This window comes from Arvicola amphibius, chromosome 6 (assembly GCF_903992535.2).
Source record: "Arvicola amphibius chromosome 6, mArvAmp1.2, whole genome shotgun sequence".
Taxonomy (NCBI): Eukaryota; Metazoa; Chordata; class Mammalia; order Rodentia; family Cricetidae; genus Arvicola; species Arvicola amphibius.
Genome location: NC_052052.2, coordinates 46,571,585 through 46,598,372, shown reverse-complemented (window position 1 = coordinate 46,598,372; position 26,788 = coordinate 46,571,585). Strand labels below are relative to the sequence as shown.

Sequence of the window (26,788 nt, the reverse complement as noted above, 5' to 3'; positions counted from 1 at the left end):
AGGTAATACAGAAGAATGCTCATTAGGTATCTTTGATGTTGGACTTAGGAGGCAATGGCATAAAACAATCCTGAAGAGCTAAAGCGAATCACACGTAAAGAAAGACCTTAGGCAGCGTGGGAGCCATGTTCCTCCAAACATGGTATCCACAGAGGAAGAGTATAAAACAGTCAGATGGAAATTTTGAGTTTGAAAATTAAAATAAAGCAAAGTAAAAACTTCGTTAGGGGACAGCAGCCGATGTCAGCAGGGAGTGACAGGGATGGCATGCAGGTCACTTGAGATGATCCCAGCCACCAGACGGGAAGGAAACAGAGCCATAGCTGTGTGGGCAAGGGCATGCAGAAGCTTCAGGAAGAACTAGCATGGCTCCGAAATCCCGAGTCTGACCGGGAGTTTCACTCTAGAATGTGTGCTCACCAGTGTATGCACTGGTGTGCATGGCAGATCATCTGCTAACAGCCAAAAGGGCAAAGCCCAGTTGTCCACCACTTAGCCAGCAGACGAACAGCAGAATAGTGTTCAATGGACGGACCTTGAAAGCGTGCAGAGAGAAGTTAGGTATGGAGGCCTTGTTTGTGGCAGTTTGTGTGAAATGTCCAGAATAAGGAAATCTGTACAAAAAGTCAGTAGATTAATGTTTTGGGGAGTGCAGAGGAAGGAAGAAAGAGTGGGGCTGTGGCTGGCACCGTGAGAGGGCGCTCTAGAGTCAGACCCAGTCGTCCAGCTCCGTGCATAGAGAATACTGCACTCTGGACATACGTTTAGATGTCTATTTTAAGTTATATGCATGGGAGCGGGTGCCTGCAGAGGCCGAAAGGGTGTGTCGGATCTCCCGGAGCTGGAGTTCTGGGCAGGGGGAGCTGTCCAGAGTGGGTGCTGGGAACTGAACTTAGGTGCTCTGGAGCAATATGCACTCCTGACTGTTGAGCTGTCCTGCCAGCCCGTGGACTCTGGTGTTTTAGAAACAAAGCTTAACTGTACTAAATAGAGGATGCATATTTACTATACTAAATAGAGGATGCATTTTTACTTAGTATTTTGGAGGTTTTTGAAGCAGACCATGAAAAATAAATGTTAATTTAGAATCTAATGGCATTATCATCTGCAGTATCTTCTTAGTTTAGGTATATACAGTTTGAAATTTCAGATTCTGAGGTAAAGATGAACAGGTCTGTCTGCATCAGATGGCTGTTAAGAGCCCCTGTTACAGGAGACTGAGCTAGCTTATTAAATATTTATTTAATACTTTAGTGTAACCTCTAATTCTAATCCGACAAACAACAAATAGAATATTCCTTCCTGCTCCCCTGTACTCAAGTAGAAAGAATGGGCCAACACTTATCTGAGACTTTTCAGCATGACATAGTCACTAGTTTCAGTAATACGAAGGATAATTTAGGAATTCCTTCACTGTTTTCAGTGATGTGGGTTTTTCTTTCCACACTTGGCTTGCTGGCAAGAGTCCTCTGCACTGCGAGCTGTAGTCTTGGGTTTCCCTAGCTACAGGGATCTTTGCTGCCGCGAAGCTGGCTGCCCAGCCTAGGGAATCAGCCACAGAATGTATGAGTTGGGGTGGCACAAACCCAAGAATAAACAAAGGCTTGGAAGAGGCTGGGTCTCTCCTTAGAGAGCTAATGCTGCCACCTAGTGGCGAAATCGTGCAAAGGCACAGCACACTGTATAGTCCACGACACCACCACCATCTGCAGACCTTTCAGAGACAACTCATTCATTTGTACAATTAAATGAACTTAAGGTGCATAACTTATAGCTTGTGGCCACTGAGACTTGTTGAGTGATTTTAAAAATGTGGCACAATGACTTTTGGCAGGTGAACTTTGGGGCAAAGATGAGAAGTTTATAGACAATGTGTCACACGGATGCCTGCGTGTCATACAAAGTCCCCAGAGTAGGACTAGCAAATGCAGAGATGTGCGAGGCAAACATGCTTGCCATGTTAAAGGAACAAGGAGAGAGAGAGGGAGAGTGCCCAGGCAGGAGAGGCCTGAACAACATGGAAAATGAAGTCACAGTGGGTTGGGGACAGGACAGACAGGTTAGGACCTTACTAGACCCATGTATTTACTTAGGGCTGTATTCTAAGCTGCGACTGCAGAACAAAGCAAGGTCAGCAAGGAGGCAGGGCAGGGCAGTGCAGTGCAAATAGAAATGGTGCTGGATGGCTCTCGGAGTACAGGGGCTGACTGGGAGCAAAGCAGTTTGGGGAGGTTGAGGAAACGGGATGCTGAGGGTAGTCTGGATGGCCCAAGCTTTGCGACCTGGAAAACTAGAAGTGTCACTGGCTGAGATGGGTAGGACTGTGGGTGGAATGGCTCCAAAGGGCTGGGAGGAGGGCTGGTTTGCATGAATGGTCCGGGATAATATTGCTACTGGTTGGTCGTGGTGGGAGGACACTGGGGGAAGTGCCAGATTGGTGTCGTTACAGATGTGCGGTTGGTTGAGATCAACAAGGAGTGAGGGGAAAGGAAGAGCCCAGCTGTCACCACTCTGGACCGCTCATTGTCTTGGTGAAATAGATGAACCATCTAAGAGTGAAGATGCCGAGTTCCCTGTGGGAGGTCCGGGGTGGGGGTGGCGAGTAATTCCTAGGGGACCTCCATGAAGTCATAACCACAGTACTCTGAAAGTCTCAGCTCTGTAATTCCAAAGATCAGAGTCCTGGGAAGCAACATGAGAGAACAAGAGGCAGTTTTACCTCGCTCTGGGGAGGGCCGTGCTGAAGGTGAATATCTTCGTGGAAGTATCCACACTGATGGGCAATGATTTTTTTGGAGGTGAGACTGAGTGCTTAAAGTGATGCGTGACATCTTCATAGGGAATGTATACATCCTAGTGTAATTTCACCAAAGCAGCAGGTTGTACGTGTGTGTGTGTGTGTGTGTGTGTGAGAGAGAGAGAGAGAGAGAGAGAGAGAGAGAGAGAGAGAGAGAGAGAGAGAGAGAGAGAGAGAGAGAGAAGGGGGAGGCTACTTGTCTTTATATATACCACATGGATGCAGGAGCCTTTGGAGGCCAGAAGAGGGTGTCAGATCCCTTGGAACTGGTCTCAGATGGTTTGTGTGCTCAATAGTGTGGTTCTGGGAGCAACAGCGGTCAATGCCCTTCCCATGGAACCATCTTTCCAGCCCACAATGGTTTGGTTTATTGACACAGATCTTACCATGTAGCCCTGGCTAGCCATGAATTCAGACGTCCTCCTGCCTCTGCCTCCTGAGTGCTGGGATTGAAGGTATCTACACCACACCAGTCGGTAGCAGGTTACATCATAGCTGCCCTGGGATGTTGTTCTAACCCTATTGAGCTAATGAATGGAAAGTGCCTGGGTGTGCTGCATCTTCAGGGTGAGCTACTGGCTCCCCAAGTTGCAGCTAGTGCAGCATCAATGGACCAGACTGAGCTGTCTCAAGTGCATTTGACATTTTTTTAAGATGTCGTGAGTCTTGATGGCAAGTGTCTTTTCCCATTGGGCCACCCCATTGGCCCTCTCCAGAGTCTGCGTGGGGAGAGTGCAGTGTAGGTAAAGCCCAGGGCCCAGGTCCTCAGAGTGAAGGGTGTGGTGAACAAATGGAGACGTGAATGTTGGGGCAGACAACAGAAAGTTGCTTCAAACACTTTGCCTCTTTGTGGCTATTTTTTATTTTTCTTACTCATTTTTAGTTATGAGCTTTTCCCCCAGAATGCTGAGCTTTGCTTCAAAAACCTCAGCTGTTAGTCCCCATTTCAGCAATCCTTAAAAGCTAGCCATCTTTGATGTACGGTATCAGAATGATCCTTCTCACACTGCTATAAAAGTCACTTCCCATTCTTACCAGTCTTTTTCTGTGCAGCTCTGACATTCATGCTCATCTCTTTGATCTCTGTTGATTCCCCGGATGATACAGAACTATCTGAATAAGAACACCCAGTGTCTAGCTGGTTTGGGAGAGTAAGATGATCTAGACGGGGATACCTGAAGCCCTTGCTTTCTGGAAAGGATGACACATGGGACGCCATGCAGCGTGGAGGGAGGGAGGAGCAGCAGAGTTCTGCCCACTGTTGAGTGTCTTGCCCCGTATCTTTGGGGAAATCTTATAGAATGGGTTGATGGTTTGGAGGAGGAAAAAAAGAGAAGTTGATTCTACCTGAAGGGTTAACTGTGTTAGTGGCTAAGGTCCAGCAAGCATCTTTGGACAAAGGTACTGGAAGATGCTGAGGCTCAATGGGAGACATCCAGGGAAGAGCTGCATGCATTGCCAGCTGTCAACATGCATAGACCAGTCTGGTTTCACCTGTGTTCCTCCCTGCCCCACACACCCCATAATTTCCAAGCAAATGAAAATCAGCGTTTGACTCTGTGAATACTCCCTTAGACCAAGGTTGTAAGAGTAAGTACCAAAGGAGGGAACTCGGGTTTTCAGTATTCTGTCATTCAGGATCAAACCCAAGGCAATTGCTGTGCCACAGAGCGGCTCGTGAGCTCTGCTTTTTCTTGACAGAATGATAGAGGAATAGAGCCTGTCCCTGTGAAGCAGTCTTTCTTCTAAAGTTTTAAGAATGGCAGCTGATTCCAAGACACAGCATGTGAGAAGTCTCCAGAGTTAGAGAGCTGTCCACTTCCTCATCGGCTGTTCTCACACTGTGTACCTGCTGCGACAAGCATCTCACACTTTATGTGTAGGGAAAGGTCACGGGCTATGCTATACAATCTCACTGTACTGATTACAATGCCTATGATGGGAAATATTAGGCCCTTTCTGGACCAGAGTCTCTGAAAAGGGATCTTGGAAATCTGATTACTTGGGGCACCAAAGTTTTGAGATCTTGTTACTCTCATTGCTATCGTTTTCCCTGACATCACTCAGCCAGTTCTCCTTCTCAGTTGCTAGGCAGACTTGCGGATTCCTCACACAGGTCCATTTTTGACGTCCACCAGGAACCCTGACACTTGATGTTGCTCTTCAGACTCAGGTGTGAGCAGGGCCAGTTTCCTTCTCCCACGTCCCCTGACCAAGGTGAGGACTCAGAGGTCTGCTTGTAGTTTGAAAAGGCCCTAGATGTGGCTGATTGTGGTGCCAGGATGGAACACGGTCTCTTGCATGCTAGGAGGCTGCTCTTCAGCTGAACCATACCCCCAGCTCTCTGCAGTTGATTTCTATAAAGATTTGAAAGTCTGATTTCCTGTATCAAAGGTGTTTGTGTATTTCATGAGTTTTGGTATTCTGTATAATATAGTGACGCCAACTCAGAATGCTTTCCTTACAGACATTTCTTACTTTCTCACAGGTATCTTCTTTGAGAAATGAGAAGCGAGGCTCCTCCTATCTCATCTCTGTCCCAGAAGGGGGTCCAGTAGAACTCACTGGCCAGCACCCTCAGGACACAGGAGTGAGCTACACAGAAACCTACTTGAAAAAGAAGCGTGTGTACTGAGCTCCGTGTCTCCTGCCCACTGCTGCGGTCCTCTGCAGTGTCTGCTGCTCATTGCTGCCTTAACTTCATTCACACTAGCCATATCCTTTCGATACGGGTTTCTGACTTCCCAGAATGAACTGTCATGCAGCAGGCAGATCAGCCAAATACGCAACTAGCAATAAGAAACGTCACTGGTTGGAGAGCATTTCCCACTAGCATTAGATGTGTCTTAATCCATGTGACAAAAGCTCAGCTCACTGGAGAATCAGCATTCCAATAGTCCTTGTTTTGGGCGTGGGAACAATTTTGACATCATAAAGTCTGAAGCAATAAATGGGAAACAGTATTTTGTTTCCTTAGCCTTAGAATGAATTTCTTAAAAGCCAATGTGCATTTACCTTACTCTCCCTAAGAACAATCTCATCCATAGTCTTGAAGGACCTTTCTGCAAGGGTGCTGGTACGGCCAGACAGATGCTTGTCATGCAAACCCCATTAGCTCGACACCAGTCACAAAATACCAACCCAGTGGCAGAGTGACGTCACTTCAGATGTTTGACTTCCAAGGTGTCATTTACCACTTACACCTTTTGTTGAAAACAAAGTACTTAAGTAAAAGTAACTTCTTTGGTTTCATAATACAAGGGTTAGCGAAGTACACACCAGGGCCACGTGTAGCCCATGCTGCCCATGAATCAGTGATTGCATTTCAAAATGCCTGGGGTAGAGGAGAACTTACAACAAGCAACTGCAATTTGAATGTCCCCAAGATTTTATTTGGAACACCGTGAAGCTCATTTACACACTGTGTACATCACAGTGTATCACAGCGGGAACTGAGTAGCCTCGACAGAGAACCAGAGCCTGCGAAGCCTGCAACATTACTCTCCATCCTTCATACATAGGTCTGCAACTCGTCTCCCTATTGCTTTTATCTTATGGTCACATGGCAAGGAGCCAAGGTTTGTGTGCCATTTCATAGCATACAGGAGTGAAGACATAACTGCTAGACAAGGCAGAGACTCGGCAACACAGCTCCCACTGACATTTCTAAGGGGCTCTGTGGGACAGTGTGTGGAACAATTCTGAGCTGATAAAGCTCTACCTCACTGGTTTATTATTCATTCTCTAGTAGTGAAGCTGAAAGATACATCTATTTAATCCAGGTTACTTCAGAGCGAGTGTTTGTCTTTATTAATGTGATAATGTGACTTTGGATCTTACCATTTTCTGAAGATCTTGGTATAAATTAGAAACCTCTTTCCATCTAGAAGTTTGTTCGTTAAGAGACTACAGCTGATGGAGTTTGGGATCTCAATGATCCTACTACATAGGATCAGATCATTAAAATATTTTACTTGGGATTTATCATTTTTGACTATGATATAGATCTCCAGCATTAATTATTAAGTCTAAAACTGGTACATGTTATATACTTTATAAAAATTTTACTTGGTCTAATTTATTGCATATACCAGCTTTCATTGAAAAATGACAGCTAAGAAGTTAAGACAGTCCTATGGCTGCTCAGGAAGAGGCACACAGCAGACTAACGGTGTCTCCCAGCCTGCACAGCCCCTTCCTTTTGCTGCCGCATTTAGTCTCTTGAGCACTTACAGGTTTACTTCGTGCAAACAGTACAGGAAGGATAGCAGCTGCTACAGTGGAGCTGCACAGTGAGGAAACAGCTGAGAGAGCTGGTGCTCTGCATCATAGCACATGTGGGTCTTCCCTGGACAGTGGAGATGTGCAGCCCAAATCATGTTAGTACAAGGTCATTACAAGCAACCCCCAAAGTCTATGCTGTTATTTTTCTATGTTAAGCTAATGGTTTGAAATGCTTTCAAAATTCAGACTTAAAATTAAAAGGCATATGCATGTGAAGTCTTTAGTATGTTTATTTGTATAAAGAGTAAACAAAGTGCATATAGAGCGGGCCACAGGTTTGACATGTACAGCAACTAAACAAATTTAAATGGCAACTGTACTGTTGCTTCTAAAGAGATCTTGAATTCTTTTGAGGGGGGCTCAAAAGGTGAAAAAATATCAAACAAGTATTAAACAGCATTAATGAGTTTGCCAGACTCTTGGTCATGAAGAACTTCATGGTTCACATTGAATCAGAAACTGAACATATTGATTACCTAGCTATCTCCAAGCAAACCGAGAACTGCCTAGTGAATTCTGAACTCCAGTCTGTTGTTCCCTGGGCTGAGTCTTCTCTTGGTAGTTTTGCAGTACGGGGTGATGGTCTGAACAGTGATTAGCCTTTGAAGATGGTAATGTCTTCTGTTTGTGGTACTGTGAAAGCTTGCCGGCAGGGGTAGTTATGGAGAGGTTTGCACTGACATTTCTTAAAGGCAGGTGTCATAGCATCTGGATCAGGAAAGCAGACTGTGCAGGAGAGCACAAGCCTAGTTCAAGAATAACATGCAGAGTGTCTATGCCAGGTTCTCCCCACAATGGGTACCAGTGCTTAGCCAAGAGAACAGCAGCTGGGCCACTGCACAAACATCTTGAAATTGCAGTCCTACTGGAGAGCAGGAATAGACTCATTAAGTGGTACTTACTCAATTGGACTATCACTGTGTAGATACTGAGATTTCAGGGCAAGGGAAAGTTTCAGCCAAGTCCACCAGTTTTTATCTAAGATCAATATGCCAGCAAAACAGCGCCAAAAGTCCTTTGCTATGCAACTGATCATCTAATCTTTCCGAAGGAGTGCTTAGGCACATTCTAGTTTGGTTGTCATTACTTTTCACTAAATTTAAGCTGTGACAGATATTTGTTGAGTGGCTTTCTCGGCAGAATATAAACTTTTATTTAAAAAGTTTTTTAATGGCTTGGGAGAGAAGAACTTGATAAATGGGAATTTAAATGTTACTCATGCTTCTTATTTTAAAAGTGCTTCAAATCCTTCGATCAGGCTCTGAAAGGTTGTCCGATTAGATGGCTGGAATTCCCAGCATTTTCTCATAAGCTGATAAACCTATGAAAAATAAAAGCAAGAACAGTACAGATGGCTCAGCAATCAAGACACAACAGTCTCTAGCATCTATATGCACCCATATATTTGAAAACATGTATACTTGTGTGCATACCACACAAAGACCCCCCTCAGAATTATTGAAAATAAGGAAAGGCGGTTTCAGACTTACTCCACATTCTGTAGTCGTATTTGGATAATTTAAAATACAGAAAATAAGCTTCTTTCACCACCATGGCACCTCACTCTGACGATTTAGAGAGCTGAGGGCTCTAAATATAGAAAACTTAAATGCTAGTGAGTGAGATGTGTGTACACAAGTAAGGAAGGTGGACTGGCACGCAGGGCATGGAGGGGACAGCTCCCTGAGGGGAGCCTTGCTTGAGCATCACTATCGCCTACCCCAAGAGAGAGTTCTCTAATATCTTATGTGGATGATGGAAACAGTCCTCTGAAAGAGCAGCAAGTACTCATAACCAAGAGCCAATTCCCCAGCGCAGCTTACAGGTCTTCTCTCCCGGTCCTCTCCCCTCCCCCATTCCTGCTGGCTAAGTCAAGCTGTAAAACATTACAGAGCAAGTTTCTTTCCCATGAAGGGGACACAGGTACCTCATCGGGACAGTTGGGTGGACATGGCAGGCGCTTCCCTTCTTTCAGAGTATTCACAAGCCGTGTTACCGTCATCTGACCGTGAGTTGGGCCTATCATTTTCAGGAACAACTATGTAAAAAATAAAACCAAACCAAACAAAATAAGGTGAAGATCCCAGCCTAACTAGAAATTAAAGCTAACAAAGCTTCTCAATAACTTCAAATGAAATCCTCAATTGCTCTTGAGGATCAGTCTATGATTGACATCTGTGAGGAGCAAGCACAGCTACAGTTAAGTGAAAACAAAGCCCTACCCAATGCTCAAAGCATTCATTCTCTCAAGATGGCCCTCACTCTAAAGATCTGGATCATCTTAGAGATTCTGGACTTGCAAAGGCAAACTCTGCCTGACCATAATAACCCTCTTTGTGTGGCACACTGATGATCTCCATTTAAGAGCAAAACTCAGCTGAAGGTGGAAGTTGGCACTTACGGCCATGGGACTGAAGTCCGAGTCGCAGTAAGTCAGCAGCTCGTGCAGTGTCACTCCAAAGGACCAGACGTCAGAGGCAATGTAAAATTTACACTGGATTAAACATTCCGGAGCGTACCTGAAGAAAGGGAAGCAGGGAATAAACCTTTATTTCCTCCAAAAAAATGACAGAATACCTCAGGAAAGCCATTTCTCTGATTTGCCAAATTCAGACTACACATGCATCTGAGTGAATGGAGTACCAGTCCCTCCTGCTGCCACAGTGCACATCTGACATAGGAAGCGGCTCACAGCATCTTAGCTGTCCTCAGATGAAAGATTTGGGCTCCTCTTGTCCCAGGAGACCATCTTCTGGGGAGGAAACAGGCCCTTAGCGCCTAGCCCCAGGTCAGAGCCCTGCAAGCTCAGAGCCCGCATCCTCCCAGTGTCACTGCTGGTGAATGATGCCCAGGTGCCCGTACAGGTGTCCAGGCATCCCAGGACTAGTTTCCTGAATAGTCCAAATTCACCTGCCACTGTCCCAACCACTACGCCCCAGGCTTGTGGCTCCTACATGGGCTGGTGAAGTAGCTAACCCAGGTTCCCTTGTTCCTTTTTTTCCCCTTTCATGGCGACCTTCCGCACAAACTCTTCAAGTCTCTGGTGGCTTCTACTGAGATGAATTCCTGGCTTCCAAACACAGGTTCAACTCTGACTTGTAGCCACCCACTACAAACCTTTCTAATGACCCTATCTTTCAGTTCTGATTCCTACCAGCCACACAGCACAGGCCTCCTTCCACCCAACCTGTGTGAATCTTCCAACTTTTCCCTAAATATGCATGGTTTTTCAAAAACCGTGCCTGAAGGCTGTGCCATTGCTCCACAAAGTTGGCCACCACACCCATAACTCAGACGTCACTGACTGGGTCACCATATCTCCAGCATTTGGTGCAAACGGGCCTTAAAACACTTGGTTTTCAAACGAGAAAAGAAGTATATGGATAGGCCTTGCAGGTTGAGAGGGCTATGTGTCTGCATAGAAACACCAGAAAGAGTCTTAGAACATGGGCAGCTAGTGTTCCGGACTGAGAGAGCGTGGATGTGCGGTACCTAAAATCTAGCCAAGTCTCCCTTCTCTAGGATCTCCTTGACTCTGGCCTGTGTACCTTGTGGCCCTGTGACCCCACCAGGCCTTCTACATGGATGCAGTATCAAAGAGCCAGCCTCCACCTGCTCACAATTATGAGCACTGTGGTGGGTGCTGTTGCACACGTGAAGCTACAGAGAGAGAAGCTGGTGATGGCCAAGACTCTCCCACTCTTGGCAAAGCCGGTGCTATCAAACTTCAGCTTTCAGCAGAGCAGCTGGTGGATACCCAAGCATGGCTAGACAGAGGCCTTCAACAGTGGTTATAACCTATGAGGCACAGCTAAGATGATTGACATACCAAAACACTGGGCTGTCGCGGTCATCCTTGACTGTGTAGTACTCCTTATCGGTTTCAATTGCTTTAGTTAAACCAAAGTCTCCAATCTTCACTTGGTGTTCACTCTCTACAAGGACATTTCTTGCTGCTAAATCCCGGTGAACATACTGTCGAGAACCCAGATAGTCCATCCCCTAAGAGAGAAGCGTGGGTCAGGCCCATTGCAAAAGTCACTTCAGGTTGTGTTTCCTATATTCTACTTCACAATGAGAAAGTCATTTTGTTCCCACATCACTAACAGTTTTTGTTTTTCTAAGATTGAACGATCCAAAAATAAAAAGTCCAAACTGAAGCTGTTGGACCAAACAAACCCATTTGCTTGTGCAGTGGAGGCTCATATTTCATGTGAATGGTATAGAATAAAAAAAAACTTAGTCTAATTATTACAGTCTCCCACTGAGGTATAATTACTAACCAACTACACAGTATATTCTGTATATACCTGTTTTGTTTTTGTAAACATGCCGCTTTTCTGTTTGTGTGTTTTTACCTTACAGATCTGGATGGCATAGTTTAGCTGCTGTTTGAGGTTAATTTTGTTCTTATTCTTTGGCAGATATTCCTTTAGGCTTCCCGAAGGCAGAAACTCCATGATGAGCTTGATACCATTCCCCCCTGTTCAGGAGAAACTGGCATCAGGATGAGGCTGAAAACAGGAGGGAGCAGGGAGCTCTGCGGAGAGGGCCTGGAAGGGTTTCAGCCTAGCCTCTGAAGCATGGGGAAGAGTCTACCCACTGGTACATAGACACTTCCACCAGGTCCCGCCTCAAGCACAAACCTTAGCAGGATAATGCGGCCCTAGTGCTCTGTGCACCACGAGGCAAATGATCGGTTTAAAATTAAGAGTCCATACCCTTTCACTACCAGCTTAAAGCACACACGTGAATAATGCACTGCCTTGCAAACAAGGCACAAGTATTAGTGAATACTCCTATTAAATATTACTTGCTGCCTTGGCTTAGGTAAAGACAAAACAAAATGCCCTAGGTAGTAATGGATCAGAACAGAGAAAGTGAGGGGGTAGTTAGCTGTCACTTCCTTTTAGCATCAGAACGACTGTCTGGATTGGTAAAGTCCTATCCTCAGCATTATGTGTCGATCCCTGGAAAGACAGCTGAACCAACCTGTGGCTGAGAGAGAATCTAGGCAGCCTCAGGGAGGCCTGCAGCTGTTGAGGGCCACATCAGTGTGAGACCTGGAAGCCTGACAGCCCACGGGAGCTGGTAGAGATGAGGCTGAGGACTGTCTGCCACCAGTGCCCTTAGGAAGGACTGAGAAAACCAACAAGGCTCGGTGAACACCACATACCGTCTTCCATGCAGATCCCTTTGTACTTGACGATGTTCTCATGGTAGAGGTTCCGTAAGATCTCTATCTCCTTCTTCAAATCAGCTATGTGGTTACCTCCACTCTCAGGCTTCAGGGACTTGACAGCCACCTGTTCCCCTGTGTTGTCTCCCTCGGGATCATATCTGCAGAGCTCGACCTTCCCAAAGTGGCCCTGGAAGGAAGGTGTCCCTGCTATCAGAGAGGCCCAGACAAGCTAGTTTCACTGACTTCCTACTCACCTCAGCTCATCCTCACTTGACCTTACTAACTGCTGCCAAGACTCAGGAAGCAGTAGGTGACTAAGACCACGTATCTATCATGGTTTCCAAAACAGCATACTTCAGAAGCAATGAGTCTATCTCTGGGTCTGGAGGACAACTGAGGCATTCTTCCAGTTCAAATCCCAGATAAGCCTGATTTAAACAGTATGAGGACTACATACTGGCTGTGCTTACAAACGCCCAGTGCAGATGTTGCTGACCAGCTGACAGCCCCAGTGTTAAGTGAACTATGAGGGGTGATCCGTATGGAAACACTAACCCTGGGCACTGCCGTGATCGCGTTAGCTGTTATCCACAGGAAAAGCTGTGACTTATTTTGGCACTCTCATCTATGGAAGAGTCAGATATTTTCCTACTTTGACCACATCTGTACTTGACCTTCTCTACCATAGAGAGGTCAAGGCTTCTGAATGAGCTGTCATAGGTCCTGGGTACATATCGTGTCATGTGCAAGTCCACGTAACCTGGCATAGTGTCAGGTAGAACAGGGTAAATGTCCCCCACACATGAAGGTGCTTTTATCCACTCTGATGCAGGATGAGGGGAGTATGACCTGCCGTGCAGACAGGTGATGTGCAAACAGAAGGCAAGAGCCCGAGTATAACTTGCCTCTCCCAAGTCACGGATCCGCTTTAGGAAACGCTTTTCAAAATGAGTGGGATCCACCTCTGTTGTTGGCTTCTTTTCTGAAACAATGTCTGGATCTAACCAAAGAGATAAGAAAACAGATTAGCCAGCAAGCAGTAATCAGGAAGGCCACTCTCCCTGCCCCACCACTCTGAGGCTGGGACTCATCCTGGCTCAGACGTACTCTGCTCTTCCAGCTTGTTAATGTCTCTCATTATGGCTCGGAAGAAAGGTCTCTGGTTGGGATCATAGTTCATGCAGCGAGTCATAAGGTCAGCTAGCTCCTTGCATGATGGAGTCACTGGCCTGCAGCGGCTTTCATAAAATCTCTCCTTCTGTAAAGACGAATGGCACTTGAGAGACCAAGTACTCACCTTCAGACCTTCCACTCCCCACCATCAGAATCAATTGCCAATCCCTGCTTTACTCCCCAATATCTCTGCCAAAAGGTAGATTTCATCAGCATGGGGTTGCTATGGCCTTATTCCAGCATGAGGAGATCTCAGTCCCCATAGTGAAACAACCCAAATCAAGAGGAACAGGTAGCACATCTCACTTCTAAGATGCTGTGTTCTAGGGAAGCCCGGCAGCTTTTCTGGAAGTGTGGCTACTTGAGCAACAGCTTTCTGATTTTACAAATTCTGACTCATTAATTCAATAACTGCATGACTCAGAAATAAATCCAACGAGCCTAGGCTTAACATGCAAATGTATTCTCTGCAGAATCAGACAGTGCAAACAGTAATACCAAATGTAAGTAAGTTAGTTAAGTAAGTCAGAGATGAACACAGTAAGTTTATACAAAGTTTAAGGTTTAAGAGTCTCATGGGCATGGGGAAGTGCCCACACATTAAATTTAACAACTACTTGCACACCATGCTGGAGTATTAGTAGCAGTCAGGGATGACATAGTGATGACCTTAAAAAAATTTCTTTCCCTAATTTTTCTTGATTATTTTAAGATCAGACATAACAAATATCACGTTTTCAAACTAAGTGAAATCCCTGCCTTCCAGTGTCCAGCTGGAGCTGGACTGCAAAGGCACAGAAGCATGATCATTATTGCCTCACTAGGTTTATCTCCAGGCCACCCGCAACAGTCCTTGAAAACCTCAGGATAACACCGCCACAGTTAGATGCCTAAGAACCCCACTAAGGAGTCATTATTCCCATTTTATAGACAATGGAGCTGAGACTCAAGGAGGTTAGTTCCATTTGTAGGATGGCAAAGCTCGCAGACTAGTGGGGAGATTCATATCTAAGCCCATGCCCATTTCTTCCCATTGTGCAAGGCCCATGAGCATCTGATTTCTCATCCGCCTGGAAAAAAACTGCTCACCTCAACCAGGGTCTTGTCTTTGAGGGGGATCTCGCCATTGTAGCAGATTTCCCAGAGTGTGGTTCCAAAGCTCCACTTATCGGCAGCCACACTAAGGTTCTTGGAGTCTTCAACGCACTCGGGAGCGATCCAGGGGATTCGCTCTATGCATTCTGGAGAAAGGAAACAGACCTGCCTATAGACTGGCTCCTGGGACTATTGAGTATGCCAAGCACTGCCGCTGCAGCCAGAACTGGGCCAGCAGCCTGCAGATTTCCTGGCCACATAAGTCCTGTGGTTAGCCCATTAGCAATTTTCCAGTTCCTGAGGGTGCTTCTGATCAGGGCCTGCTTAGCACAGAGGCCCTATTCCATAAAGTCCCCAGAAGAGCCACCTTCTAGAACCTGGTGTCAAAAGCAGGAGGGCACCACAGGACAGAGCCACCGTGGAAGGGGAGGAGTCGGGAGGAAGTTCCACATATGCAGAGACAGTCAGCTGCCCAAACACATATCTACTCTGGTTCCATGCAGCTAGTATTTTGTGTGGGTTTTCTTCTTTTCAACAGGACAGAAGGAAAGAAAAGGTTAAACAAAAGCCACATATCTCTTTCTCCTGGTGACCTCTCAGGCTTCTTTTTCTGGCTTCTAACCAAGGCCAAAGCCAGCAATCTCAAAGATACTTCTGCCATGTCCCCTGGAAATGCCCTTGACTAAAGCACTGGCCTCCACAGAGCAGCCTCCTAGCTGTCAAAGAAAGTGGAGCAGCAGTGTGGCCCCAAGTCTAGCACTGGACTCAAGCTCACCTAACCTCCCTAGCCCCCTCAATCTATCCTTCTGCATGGTATATGCATTGGTGCCCTGCTACCCATCTCACCCTCACTGTGTATTATGGACATCACTGGATTCCACGTTTCTCTGCTTATACTGTAGTTATCAGTGACTCACCATGGACAAGATCCTTGACAGGGGTGTCTGTCCAAGGACTACTGAATGATTGCCACATGATGGCCATAAATCAGGCTCCAAAGAACAATTTCTACTCCTCCTCCTTCAAGAATTGGATATATAGGGCCATTTCAGGATTTATTTTTCTTCATAGTTTCTATTCTCTTACTAACATTATTTAGTTAAATTCACTGCGCTGAGCTGACTAAAACTCAGTGCTGAAGATAGTACAGGCTTTAACAGATCACTAGCACCAGGTCCTGAGGCATGCTGGTCCTCCTGTGTGGCTATGTGGGTACTGAGCATAGTCTTAGCTGCTGCTTCTTTTGGAGCCAAGAACTCTACATAAACTAATCCACTGCAAGGGTGGAGATCTCAGCAATCTCCTTGTTAAAGGTAATATACTTCCGAACTGCCCAATGGCTACAGCAGGCTTCCAGAACATGACAGTGGAGGATCCGGGATATCTAACTTCTTCCCAGCATCTATCTGACCATTTCCCAGAGCTCATGGACCCTGCTATCCCAGCACCAGTGAACACAGCACCTTTGTCATAAGGACTAGAAAGCATCGACTGGGCTGTCAGGGGACTACCCTCCCTCTGTACTACAGCCCACCAAGCCACAGCAGCAGCACTGTGTATACCTTTCTAAAGGAAGGCACAGCACAGCACAGCACGTTCTTGCTGCTGGTGGTGAGTGTCTGGTGCAGAGACAATGGAGATGGTTGAGGATGGAGAGGGGATAGTACACTCACCTTGCCTGGACAGCACAGAGACTGGGATGCCAGGATCACTAAGCTTGATGAATGGGCCAATCTCACTGTCAATGCCCTCACGGGCTAGAAGGAGGTTTTTAGTGCACACGTTTCCATGGACTAGGTCTTTATCTTCCTGCAGAATAAAAGAGGTCCATGTGTTCTTGTCCTCTGCCCACACCCTCTGTTTCCAACCCTGGCCCCACAGACCAGCTCTCTCCAGTTCAGCCACAGCAGACCCCAACTGACTGGCCCACACATGATATTTACTGTTTGCTGTGTATATATCCTATGTCTCTTAGCTCCAGGTTCTTGATCAGTGAAATAGGTTAACAGCAGAGCAGCCTCACACACTTTGTACACACTGGACTCTGCAAAGCTTCTGCAACAGTTGGCCTCTAGTAATGTGCCCCACAATGTTAGCCCTGATGGACACAAGGATTTTCTTTTATTCAATTCAGTGTGCTGAATGACAGCTGATCTTGATTGTCACAGCAGAGAAGAGGGAACTTCAACTGAAGATTGCCTCCATTATCCTGGCTGTGGTCAAGTTGGTGGGGCATTTCCTTATTTGCTAATTGATGGCACCATTGTGGGCTGTACCATCTCTATCCAGGTATTATAAAGGTAGTTGAGCAACCCAGGGAAAGCAAGCAAGTAAGCAGCTTTCCTCTGTAGTCTCTGCTTCAGTTCCTGTCTTGGTTTCCCTCAATGATGTACCTGTAAGAAATAAACCCTTCCCTTCCTCAAGGTAGTTTTTGTGTTTTATAACAGCAACAGAAAAACAAACTAAACTGGTCTTGTTCCCCTCTTGCTATGCAGTTCAGTTGGTCCTCCAACATGATACCATTTTCCTCTAGACAGTAGTCCTAGGTAAGCCTACAGAACAGTGCCCAGTTACTATTTACACCACACTCATGCAACAACACGGAACTCTTCCTTCTGCACCTGGAAGCTGGTAGAAGCCCCTTAGACCTGCTTACCAGCACCTCTCACCCTCACTTCCATCATACTCACTCACCCCAAGCCCAAGAGAATACCCTAGGTCCTAATGGGGCTCATCACTAACGTGAAAATATTCTTACCAAGTAACTCAAGGCACTGGCCAGCTGTTTGGCAACTTTGAACTTCCAGGGGGTGGTAAGTTCATCACTTTTCCGGTGCATGAAGAGATCCAATGGTCCCCCCTCCACAAACTCTTCAACCATGATATCTGCAGATACAGAAACAGCCATATCTAGAACCTTCAGTCTAGAGAGAAATTCTCTCTCTTACAAGAGCACTCTTATAGACACTGCTCAGTGGTCGAGTTGGCTTAACCCCATGTTCTTCCACTTCTAATCTAGATGACCCTAAGCAAGGGCTGGCCTCTGCTGAGCCTCAGCCTTCATCTGTATATATACAAATAGCAATGCTCACCTCTCCTGGGGGCCGTGGGAGGAGGGGGATTTCCTAAACAAGAGGCCTTGGCAGAGTGTCTAACACAACAAGGATGCAGAACAGTGGCCATCACCACTGCTACTTTTTAGCACCATACACTGCAGCTCAGAGTTACGGCCACCCATAGGACAAAACTTCCTTTCAGCAAGTCTCCCATGTGAACACAAAGAGTAGTCAGCACTACAAAGTTCATAAATCAAACAGCTTGGGTTTAAAAAAAAATCAAAAAGCCAAAAACAAACAAAAACCTCTTCTTTCTAGATATTCATATCACAAATTCAGAGTAAAAGCCACCTCTCTGAGCAGCTAAAGGCCCAACCTGTCAGCTCCAGTTTACTGGCAGGTCTCTTCAGCAGGTCAGCCCTAGCTCAGGATTCACACATATCACTTCCTTGAGCCCTGAGGTTCCTCACTGGATTGCCTCAATTCTAATCACCTGGGTCCTGAGTAACAAGAAGGAAATTTTAAAGAAATAACTAAAAAACAAACCATGGCCACAATTGACTTCTGCAAATGACCTGAAAAATACCTTGATTTTTTTCATTGTAAACAAAAGTCAAGAAACCCAAGAGCCACACCAGCGGGCAGCTGTCCTCTGCTAGAGAGAACAAACTTACTTTCCACATCTCGGACACAGACGCCATAGAGGTACACAATGTGTTTGTGGGAAACCTGTCTCATCATGCTTGCTGCCTCAAAGAAGGCCTGTGGACAAAAAGAACAAAAGGATGACTAGGCTCAGCCTGAAAAAGAACTAGCCAAGAGACCATCAACAGATCCCAGAAAACTCACCACTGTCATGCCCAGCCCCGAAAACTGCCCTCCTGGTTGTCCAGTAGCATGAACTATGTCTGGACCTCTGAGCAACTCTAGCTAAGGTATAGGATTTATTTAGAAAATCCAACAATGCAGAGTAATACTGGTGTAATAAACTACCTACCAATATTCCCCCCATCAATCCCTCATGCCCACCTTATTATTATCCTCTAAATGCCATGAAATTCAAGGTTTATTACTGTTAGAATAAGCAGGAAGCCACAGTTCCTGTTCTACACTTAGCTTAGTTCCTCTCTAACAGACTGCAAGGTCCTCCTGGTCAAGTCATTTGACTCCTTTGGGCTTTCATGTTCCCAAATGTGTGGGAGCCTGGGAAATCCCTTCAGAGCTTTGAGACGGCTCTGCTTACTGCAGAGATCCACAGCCTCACACAAGGGCCCTTGTGGACCGGACAGGACTCCTGCCCTCCTCTCACCTCCCTCACATCAGTCTTTCCTCACTGCTTTCACACAGCCAGTGCCGAGAAAAGCACTGAAGGGAGGAATTCTGACTGAAAGACAAGGCTGGGAACCACATGGCCAGAGCACAAAGGTTTCCCCAACCAGCTCACTCTACCAGCTCTAGAAATGGGGGCACACTTACCAGAGAAATGTCCCTGTGGCTGGGGTCTAGGACTTTGAGGATCACTTTTATCTTCTTCTCTTCAGCAATTCCTTCATCATCCTTGTAGTCTAGCAGGGTCCCAGAGTAGATGTGTGTTCTTGTTCCTCTGCCGAGGTGCTCACCCTGAAGGAGGAAGCAGAAAGATGGCTGGGCTCTCTCTGCAGCTTCATGATGGCTCAAGTCAGGGCTGACTCCTCAATGCGACACTGAACACAGTGGCAAATGGCCTTGTCCTCACCAGGTCTCCAGAAACACACAGAACTCCTAAGCATGCACAGCAGTGACTTCCTGGACCCCAGCGATAGCCCCATTCCTAAAAAGCAGCTTCTTTTCCACCTCAAGGGTTAGCCTGTATCCCAGTTGCAGTCTATGACAAACCTGTGAACAATGTCCAACAGCCAGGTATATCAATGTCACCTAGGGCTCCAGGGCAGACTCAAAGAGGGCTCTGTCAGGTGGCTTCTCTATTCTTAGTCTAGGAGATAGAGGGACCTTTAACTCCTCAGTCTAATGCTTACTGGTCATTTAATTAAGATGCATTCCTTCATGGTGCTTAACCTCAGACTCTATAACTGGGGTGATAATGGTACCAGCACCTGCAGCATAATGTAGTCAGAATCGAGCAAGGAGCCTAGGTATAAAGGCTTCTGGTATAGACTGACACACAGTGTGCAGAAACGCCACTGATGAGCCCATGGTTCTGTTTCTGAGGCTTTCAGTACACGCTCTTTTCACACTGGACCTCCATGGCCACTACTTTACAACACCCACAATGCATGAGAAGCTCAAGAAGTACAAATCACATCAGTATCCGTCTAAGCTGAGGACTGAGCTGTTTTTTTCCCATGGGAAGGAAGGAGACCATACTACCACATAAGACCACCATGTACAGAATGATCCATCTGTTTCTAAGGACCCTTCCCGATTGATTTTCAGTAATTCTAATTTTTAAATCTTCATACTTGGAAATCAAAACATGATTCATAAAACACACTGAGCAGTTAACACTGGCCCCACAAAACTTGTATATTGGCGTATATTATTCCATGATTCTGAGAGCTCTTACATAAGCTTTTGCAAATACAGAAAGTGAATTTTTGTGGATACCTAGGGAGCCAGTCTTGTTTCCTACAGAAAGACACACCACTGCTAATCAGATATATTAATTTACACAAATACCACCATCTGTCATCAGTCACGGCAGAATAGCCATTTATCTTCCCTGTCTGCTGCATTCTGGCAAGGTCCTCCAACTATTCATTAGAGCTACAGCTATCATGAAGTGATCCATCAACATTATGGAAAGCTGAGTTCCCAGAACAGTCCATAAAAGGCATATGCTTTCAGGACAATTACTCTTCCCCAGGAGGATGACTTAATTCCAGGGGCTAGTTAACAGAACCCACACAGGCCAGTGTCCACTCCAGCTTCCTCCCATGCAGTTCCCTGTCTGGGCAGAGACTTGGCAACTCACCTTCTGGGACTCTGCTTTGGTGTCCTTCCTCAGGAAAGCATGTCAGCCCTTCCAAGACCAGATCTTGCATAGCCACACATGCCACTGAGGGTGGCAACTACACTGGCCAGTGCAAGTACTTACCTCTCTGATGGCTAAGCCTGGGGATTGTAGGTTGCAAAGGCTATACCAGCAAAGGCTGGGGCAATGGTCTGACTCACCAGGAGGATTCTTTTCTGAAGTTAGTTCTTGTCCTGCCCTGCCCTGTAGTCTTTGTTCTCTTCTATTCCTTTTGGAAGTCCCCTCTGAAAAAAGCAGGCCTGACCCCAGAGGTACTAATACAGAGCCCTCTATGGGTGGGGATCATCATCCCAGACTCTTACCACAGAGACCAATCTCAATTCCCATGTCTGTGCTCCCATACCTCTACCCCAAGTAGCCCCATAGCCTATTCATACACATCCATCAAGGACTAGTATTTCAGGGGCTGGCCAATAGGAAGACTGGGTAAAATGGAGGGTGTGGCTGAGTAGCCTTACCTATTAAGTGAACCTCCTAGTTCTATTCCCACTAGAATTTCCCCAAAGCAGACTTTATTACCCTCTCATATCTCTAGGGTTCCCAATGGGGAGTTGAGATCAATGCTAGACAAAGGCCCGCAGTGGAGACTTACTTGTATAATATCTTTCTTAAGGATCCGATCAAAACTCAGCTGGCTCATGGGGTAGACGGGCTGCCACTCCTGCGCTTTCTTAGTGGCTATAAGCAGATTGGAGATTTCTGTGGAAGAGATCAGAGAATTCTGAGCACCATTCTGCAGGTCCTAGATCCTGGCCATCCAATGTATACTGAGCCATGGGGCTTACCGAACAAGTGTTTGCTAGTTCTGTCATTGAATACATTAGTATTAGGTAAAAGCTTATTTCATACCTCTAGGAACTTAAAGGCTAATGACAGAGTCAGCATGAATTAGCAATCACAAAGAGAGCTATGATTTATCCAAGGGTCACACAGCAGGATCTGTTTTGGTAACAAAGTTTCTCTTAGGAAATGAACATTTAAATCTAAAACTGGCTAGGTGTGGCAGCACATGCCTGTAGTCCCAGCACTTGAGAGACAGTAACAAAAGAATCAGAAATTCAAAGTTAGACTCAACTAGTGAGTTGGAGAATCTCAGAACTAAATTTCAAGAAGCTGGGACCATGTCTGCCTCATATTCTGCTCTATTTCTATAGCCTGAAACATAAGGAATGCTCAACAAGTTACTTGGTTTTATGTTTACTTTGTGGTGCTGGGAATCAAAACCAGGGCCTTGTACATGCTAGGCAAGCACTCTATTTGCCAGCTCCAGAAAAGAATTTGTTAAATGTAGGAAGCACTGAGGATTCACTGAATGAGGAGCGGTGAAGAGAGGCTGACGGTCTGAGTCTAGGGAACCCTCTGGAAAGGGGAAACACAGCTTTATGCAGATAGAGGGAGAAAGGCAATCTAGGATGAGCGTCCTAGAAATCTTGCTGGATGAAGCTACAACCTCTAAGCATGTGGGTTAGGAGTGAACCATTCCCCAAGCCCCACGAAGTTAAACAGCAAATGCAACACATGACCAGGTCTGTCAAGTCAGGGTTACATGGGCAACAGGGAATTTATCCTCTGGCAAGCTGCAAGGTAATAATGATGCAACATAACCTTCCAAATTCAGACATAGTGCAGAATCCTCTGGGAACCAGGCAGACCTGTCATAGTCCCTGAACACATCACATATTTCCTTCAGCTGGACCAGAACCATTGGGGAAGTGACAACTCGCGGATGGTCTCTCTGTTTCACTTTCTTGCACTGGAAGATAGTAATGAGTTCAGGGAGAAATATTCTCCCATGGGAGTCCTGATTCTTAGTTTCTGATAAGGAAGTTCCCAAAAGATCTGTAAAAACTACAAGGCACAGTCCATAGTGGCAATAAACTAGTAAGCACTAGTTACCACATTGGTTACTTCACCACAATCAGGTTCCTCAAATCTTCTCCCTCAGAGTAGGGCTCCCTGCTTTTTTTTCTGTTTACATTCACACTCTGTTTATGCTATGCCGGGTACAGGTACAGTTCTACAAGCATGATTAAAACGGTTAACTTCTGTGTCCTCAGGACAAGCCCAAGAGGTAGGAATTGTCAGTATCCTTATCTGAACTCCAGTTCAGAACAAAGGCTCAAAGACAATCAGCAACCTAACCACAGGGCTTTCCAAGTCGGAGAGGAAAGATTTACAGAATGCTCAGGACCCAGAGGTGCGATCTAAGTACCAGAAACTGGCTTCAGGCATCTTCTGGGTGCTCCTTTTCTTTTGAGCTATTCCTTCCACTGTTATCTTGACTCTAGCCTATTCCCTGGGAAAATGCAGATTAAACAGGAGCTGTCCTAGAAAGAAAAGGTGGTGTCAGATGTAATGACACAGGCTGGCGGCACACCATCTGGAAGTTAGAGAGAAGCGTGAATCTAGAGCAGCTCATGGCTTGATTATCTGGGTGTGTGCCTCAAGGCACCTGCACTAGGGTTGATGTGGGGGAGGGGGCACATTTAACCACCATGAGTATGTTTTGTATGAGAAAACTGTGCCCTACTCAGGTTGCTAAGTGAGACAGATGAGACCATGCCTAGAAGGCTCCACCACTCGAAACTATCCTCATGATCAGCCACTATCCTTGTCTTTCACCAGTGCTCCAGCCTTGTGGGTCTGAAGAGCTGTCCTCCACAAGGAGCAATTGAGTGGAAATAAGGAGCATGCATGCCTGTACTGAGCACTGACAGGTTCCATGGAGTGTGGAGCTGCGCACTAGGCCTATCCAAGGGTTTACCTGTCTATCATATGCTTCTGGCTGGCCTCCTGTCTTTCCCCTGGCTTTATTACATGAAGAGTTGTATGTTCCAGTGTGAGCAATATGAAACCCAGATCAAGGTGTCTGACTCTGTGAATCCTACAGTTAGGAGAACAGAGAAACTGAGCAACCCGAAAGGACACTCTTGTGTCACAGGCTCCTGATTTCAGCACTTCTTTAATTTGCAGGTGGCAGAGGCAAGAAAGCAGACTCTGAGAACCAACATGAGGAAGCTCCACCTTGCGTTCCCTCAGCCTTCCCTCCTCCACAGACTTGGCTCACCATGGTACCTGCCCCTCTGCAAAGTGTATGTAGATGGAAGAGGATTGGGGTGAGACCACGTGTGTTCAAATCTGTACTCTTTCTCCATGTAGGGTGTTGGTCAAATGCAATAGGGACAATGGCATCCTGAATTATTCTGACAATTAAATGGCAAAAATAATATAAAGCCTTTTAACTGGCAGATCAAACACTTACTAAGTGTTCGTAGCCATTATTATTATCCACTGCCACTACTCTAACTACTACTGATGCCATTAGCTGTGGAGTCTTGAGCAAATCACTAAATACCAACTTCCTATGTGGGGAAAAAAAAACAATGAAATAGTCACTAAACTACCTGGAACATAGTAGCTATGCTAGAGTGGAAGCTATCCCAACATTATCACCTTATGGACAGTACTGCATACAATTCAGTGTGCACCCCATGCTTCCCACGAGTCCCAGAGCAGCGAGCGAAATCCAAAGCTTGTCTTGAAAGCTCATAACCAAGTGAGAAGAGTCAGGAGACACCCTGTGCTCAGCGTCTGCAGAGTGGCAGGAGAAGCCACACAAGAGCTGTTCAGCTCTGTTCCTACATTCCTCCCTCCACAGCTACTGGCTTCTAGATCTGTGCTGGTAGGGGGTGATAGCGACATCAGAACTCTGTACAGGGAGGGACCTGACAAGAAAAGCACATTTCAGTATCCAGTCTTCTCCATTCCTGTGGATTCTGTGTTCTCCCATGGACCATGATCCCTAGGGAAATAAGATCTGTTTTAACATCCAGAAGAGAGGTCATGTGAGCAAATAGGACCGCTGGGCTTCAAGGCCCTATGGAGCTCTGAGGTCTCATGGGCAAGAGGCAGATGTGTTTTTGCCCTTTGTGGCACATCATCTAGCATAAAAACAAAGGCTGCAGTTACTCTCTGAGGCTGGCAGGTAACCCTATCTGATAAACAAGAACACAAGTCCTTCCTCTTTCACCAAATTCAGGAACTCGCCTTTTGCTGAGGCTAAAACATATTTCACACATTGGAAACTCAAAGCCCTGGGCTGGAAGTATAGTTCAGGGGAAGGACAGGCACATGACTTGTATGCATGAGGCTGAGTCCAATCTCTAGCAATTCTGGAAAGAGAACCCGGGCCCTTTCTATCTTTCCAGGTGACTCAAAGGTAATTCCCTTGAAGAACAAGAGCCTGCTCCAAGGCTAGTGTCAAGAGTTGAGCCTCATTCTCTTTAGTCAAGGCCTGAGACTTCCGAGGACAGATCTGGCAAAGGCAAAGTAGCATCTTGGGGTAAAGAAACAAAACCCCTAATATATGGGGATCTAGAATTCAGGTTAGCTCTGACTCCCAATTTACTATAACTCATCTCATTCTGTAAGATGAGCCCTTTGCCAAGTATCCCCCAAAGCACACTTTCACACTCACATACTGAGGCAAGACATATACCTCAAGGGTATTAGTCATTCTAACTTCAGTGTGTAGCCAAAAGCAGGTGACACCCTAGTCACTAGCCTGGGTTTTACTTCCTGATCATTCTATCTAGCTCTCTGCTTGCAGGAGGTCTCAGCTCCTTGGTATCGCAGCCAAGGCGTCCTATAACCCAAATCTTCTCTCCTTAGTCCCATTTCTTCTCCTTTCCGTCTCTGCTTCATAATGGCCCTCTAGAAGCTTTCTGCAGCACCTGCCCTGGCCTGCCACACTGTTTCATGTGTACTCGTAGCAGCACTGGGCATGACTTTGCCTAACTCCTCCCTCTCATCACCCAACACTTAGCTCAAGATCTGTCTCCTACTGCCATGCCTCATGATTCAGAGATCTTAACTATTTCTTTTCACCCAAGGTTATATCTATCACCCATCAAATACTGAAGTAGTCTCAGTGATCTGTAACATTTTCTGCACGAGACTACACAACCTCAGAGAACAGGGCCTGGGTCTTCCCATCTAACAGTTCTTTGGCCCACAGACATGCCAGGAACATTTGTCTGATACATAAACTGAAGACAGTTCACTCAAAGAACAAAGAAATCCCTGCTAATTAATCCCAAACACTGTCTTTCCTGCACTCTCACTAGGGTGGTGAGAAGAGGTGCGTGTCTATTCTACAAACAACACTGGCACTAGAGCAGTAGTTCTCAACCTTCCTAAGGCTGTGACCCTTTAGCACAGTTCATCATGCTGTAGGGACCTCCAACTATAAAATTATTGCTACTTCATAACTGTAATTTTGCTACTGTTATGAATTGTAATATAAATATCTGATATGCAGGATAACTGATATTCAACCTCTGTGAAAGGGTCCATTCAACCCCCTAAAGGGTCACATCTCAACCCTGCACAGGTTGAGAACTAGAGGGATGAGACTTGACATGGGGACAGACCTGCAACAGAACTCAAAGAAAAACACATGGAACTACAGTTACTTTAACTTAGACAGCATCCTTTGTTCCACATGGTAAAGCATCACAAAGTGGCAAGGGCATCTCTGAGCAGCACAACCTGGCTCTGGCAGAGACAAACCTCGGGGCTTAGGCTGACAGCAGCGCTTTAATACAAAGCTTATGTTGTCTGTGCGCAGGATCTGCTTCTTGAGGTGGTTCATGAGGTCTCTCAGGCTGGGGAAGTGGTCGACAGAACCATGCAGGCTGTAGCGGCCCTTCTGTACCTCAATCTGAAAGTTCTTGAACTGCTTCTGGCCACCCAACACCTGCCATTCAGAAAAACAACCCTGTTTAGAATGGAGTCAGGCATTGTGAATGTTAGGGAGCACTGAGTAAGAGGGTGTAGAAACTGTACATCTAAAAATATTCCCAAATAAACTCCACCAACAAACCCACCAAGCAGTAAGTCAATAATGAACAGTGCTAGGAAAAGGCACTGGTAAAGGGAGTTACCATATTAGCATATAGAGATCTTACAGCTGCAGAAGCGTTGTTACATCTTACAGAAATGGCCTATAAGATTAAGGCCATGAAAATGTCATAGGACTATTGCATATTTTAAGAAAACTTGACACATTTTAGAATATGTTGTTGAAAGCTGATCCCTAAATGGCTATCTGTGCCATGTCCTCTCAGGCTTACAGAACATGATGGAAGATGGGGCCAAAAAATATAAGA

The 26,788-nt window shown here is 45.9% G+C and overlaps 2 protein-coding genes across 2 annotated transcripts in view; one reads left to right on the top strand and one right to left on the bottom strand.

Moving 5' to 3' along the window:
• The window catches only part of Raver2 (ribonucleoprotein, PTB binding 2), a 76,087-nt gene extending 69,160 nt beyond the window's left edge, over positions 1 to 6,927 (top strand). The window contains exon 12 of the mRNA XM_038332446.1: positions 5,286 to 6,927. Coding sequence (XP_038188374.1) covers positions 5,286 to 5,432 — 147 coding nt within the window. The 3' untranslated portion in view covers positions 5,433 to 6,927. The remainder of the gene's footprint in view (positions 1 to 5,285) is intronic.
• A 366-nt stretch (positions 6,928 to 7,293) lies between these two features.
• The window catches only part of Jak1 (Janus kinase 1), a 120,095-nt gene continuing 100,600 nt past the window's right edge, over positions 7,294 to 26,788 (bottom strand). Inside the window, exons 11-25 of the mRNA XM_038332442.1 lie at positions 26,190 to 26,376; positions 21,211 to 21,317; positions 19,064 to 19,207; positions 18,262 to 18,349; positions 17,290 to 17,417; positions 16,205 to 16,340; positions 14,526 to 14,677; positions 13,371 to 13,521; positions 13,169 to 13,263; positions 12,258 to 12,450; positions 11,440 to 11,564; positions 10,911 to 11,083; positions 9,483 to 9,600; positions 9,009 to 9,119; positions 7,294 to 8,402 (exon numbers count right to left, since the gene is read on the bottom strand). Coding sequence (XP_038188370.1) covers positions 8,307 to 8,402; positions 9,009 to 9,119; positions 9,483 to 9,600; positions 10,911 to 11,083; positions 11,440 to 11,564; positions 12,258 to 12,450; positions 13,169 to 13,263; positions 13,371 to 13,521; positions 14,526 to 14,677; positions 16,205 to 16,340; positions 17,290 to 17,417; positions 18,262 to 18,349; positions 19,064 to 19,207; positions 21,211 to 21,317; positions 26,190 to 26,376 — 2,004 coding nt within the window. The 3' untranslated portion in view covers positions 7,294 to 8,306. The remainder of the gene's footprint in view (positions 8,403 to 9,008; positions 9,120 to 9,482; positions 9,601 to 10,910; positions 11,084 to 11,439; positions 11,565 to 12,257; positions 12,451 to 13,168; positions 13,264 to 13,370; positions 13,522 to 14,525; positions 14,678 to 16,204; positions 16,341 to 17,289; positions 17,418 to 18,261; positions 18,350 to 19,063; positions 19,208 to 21,210; positions 21,318 to 26,189; positions 26,377 to 26,788) is intronic.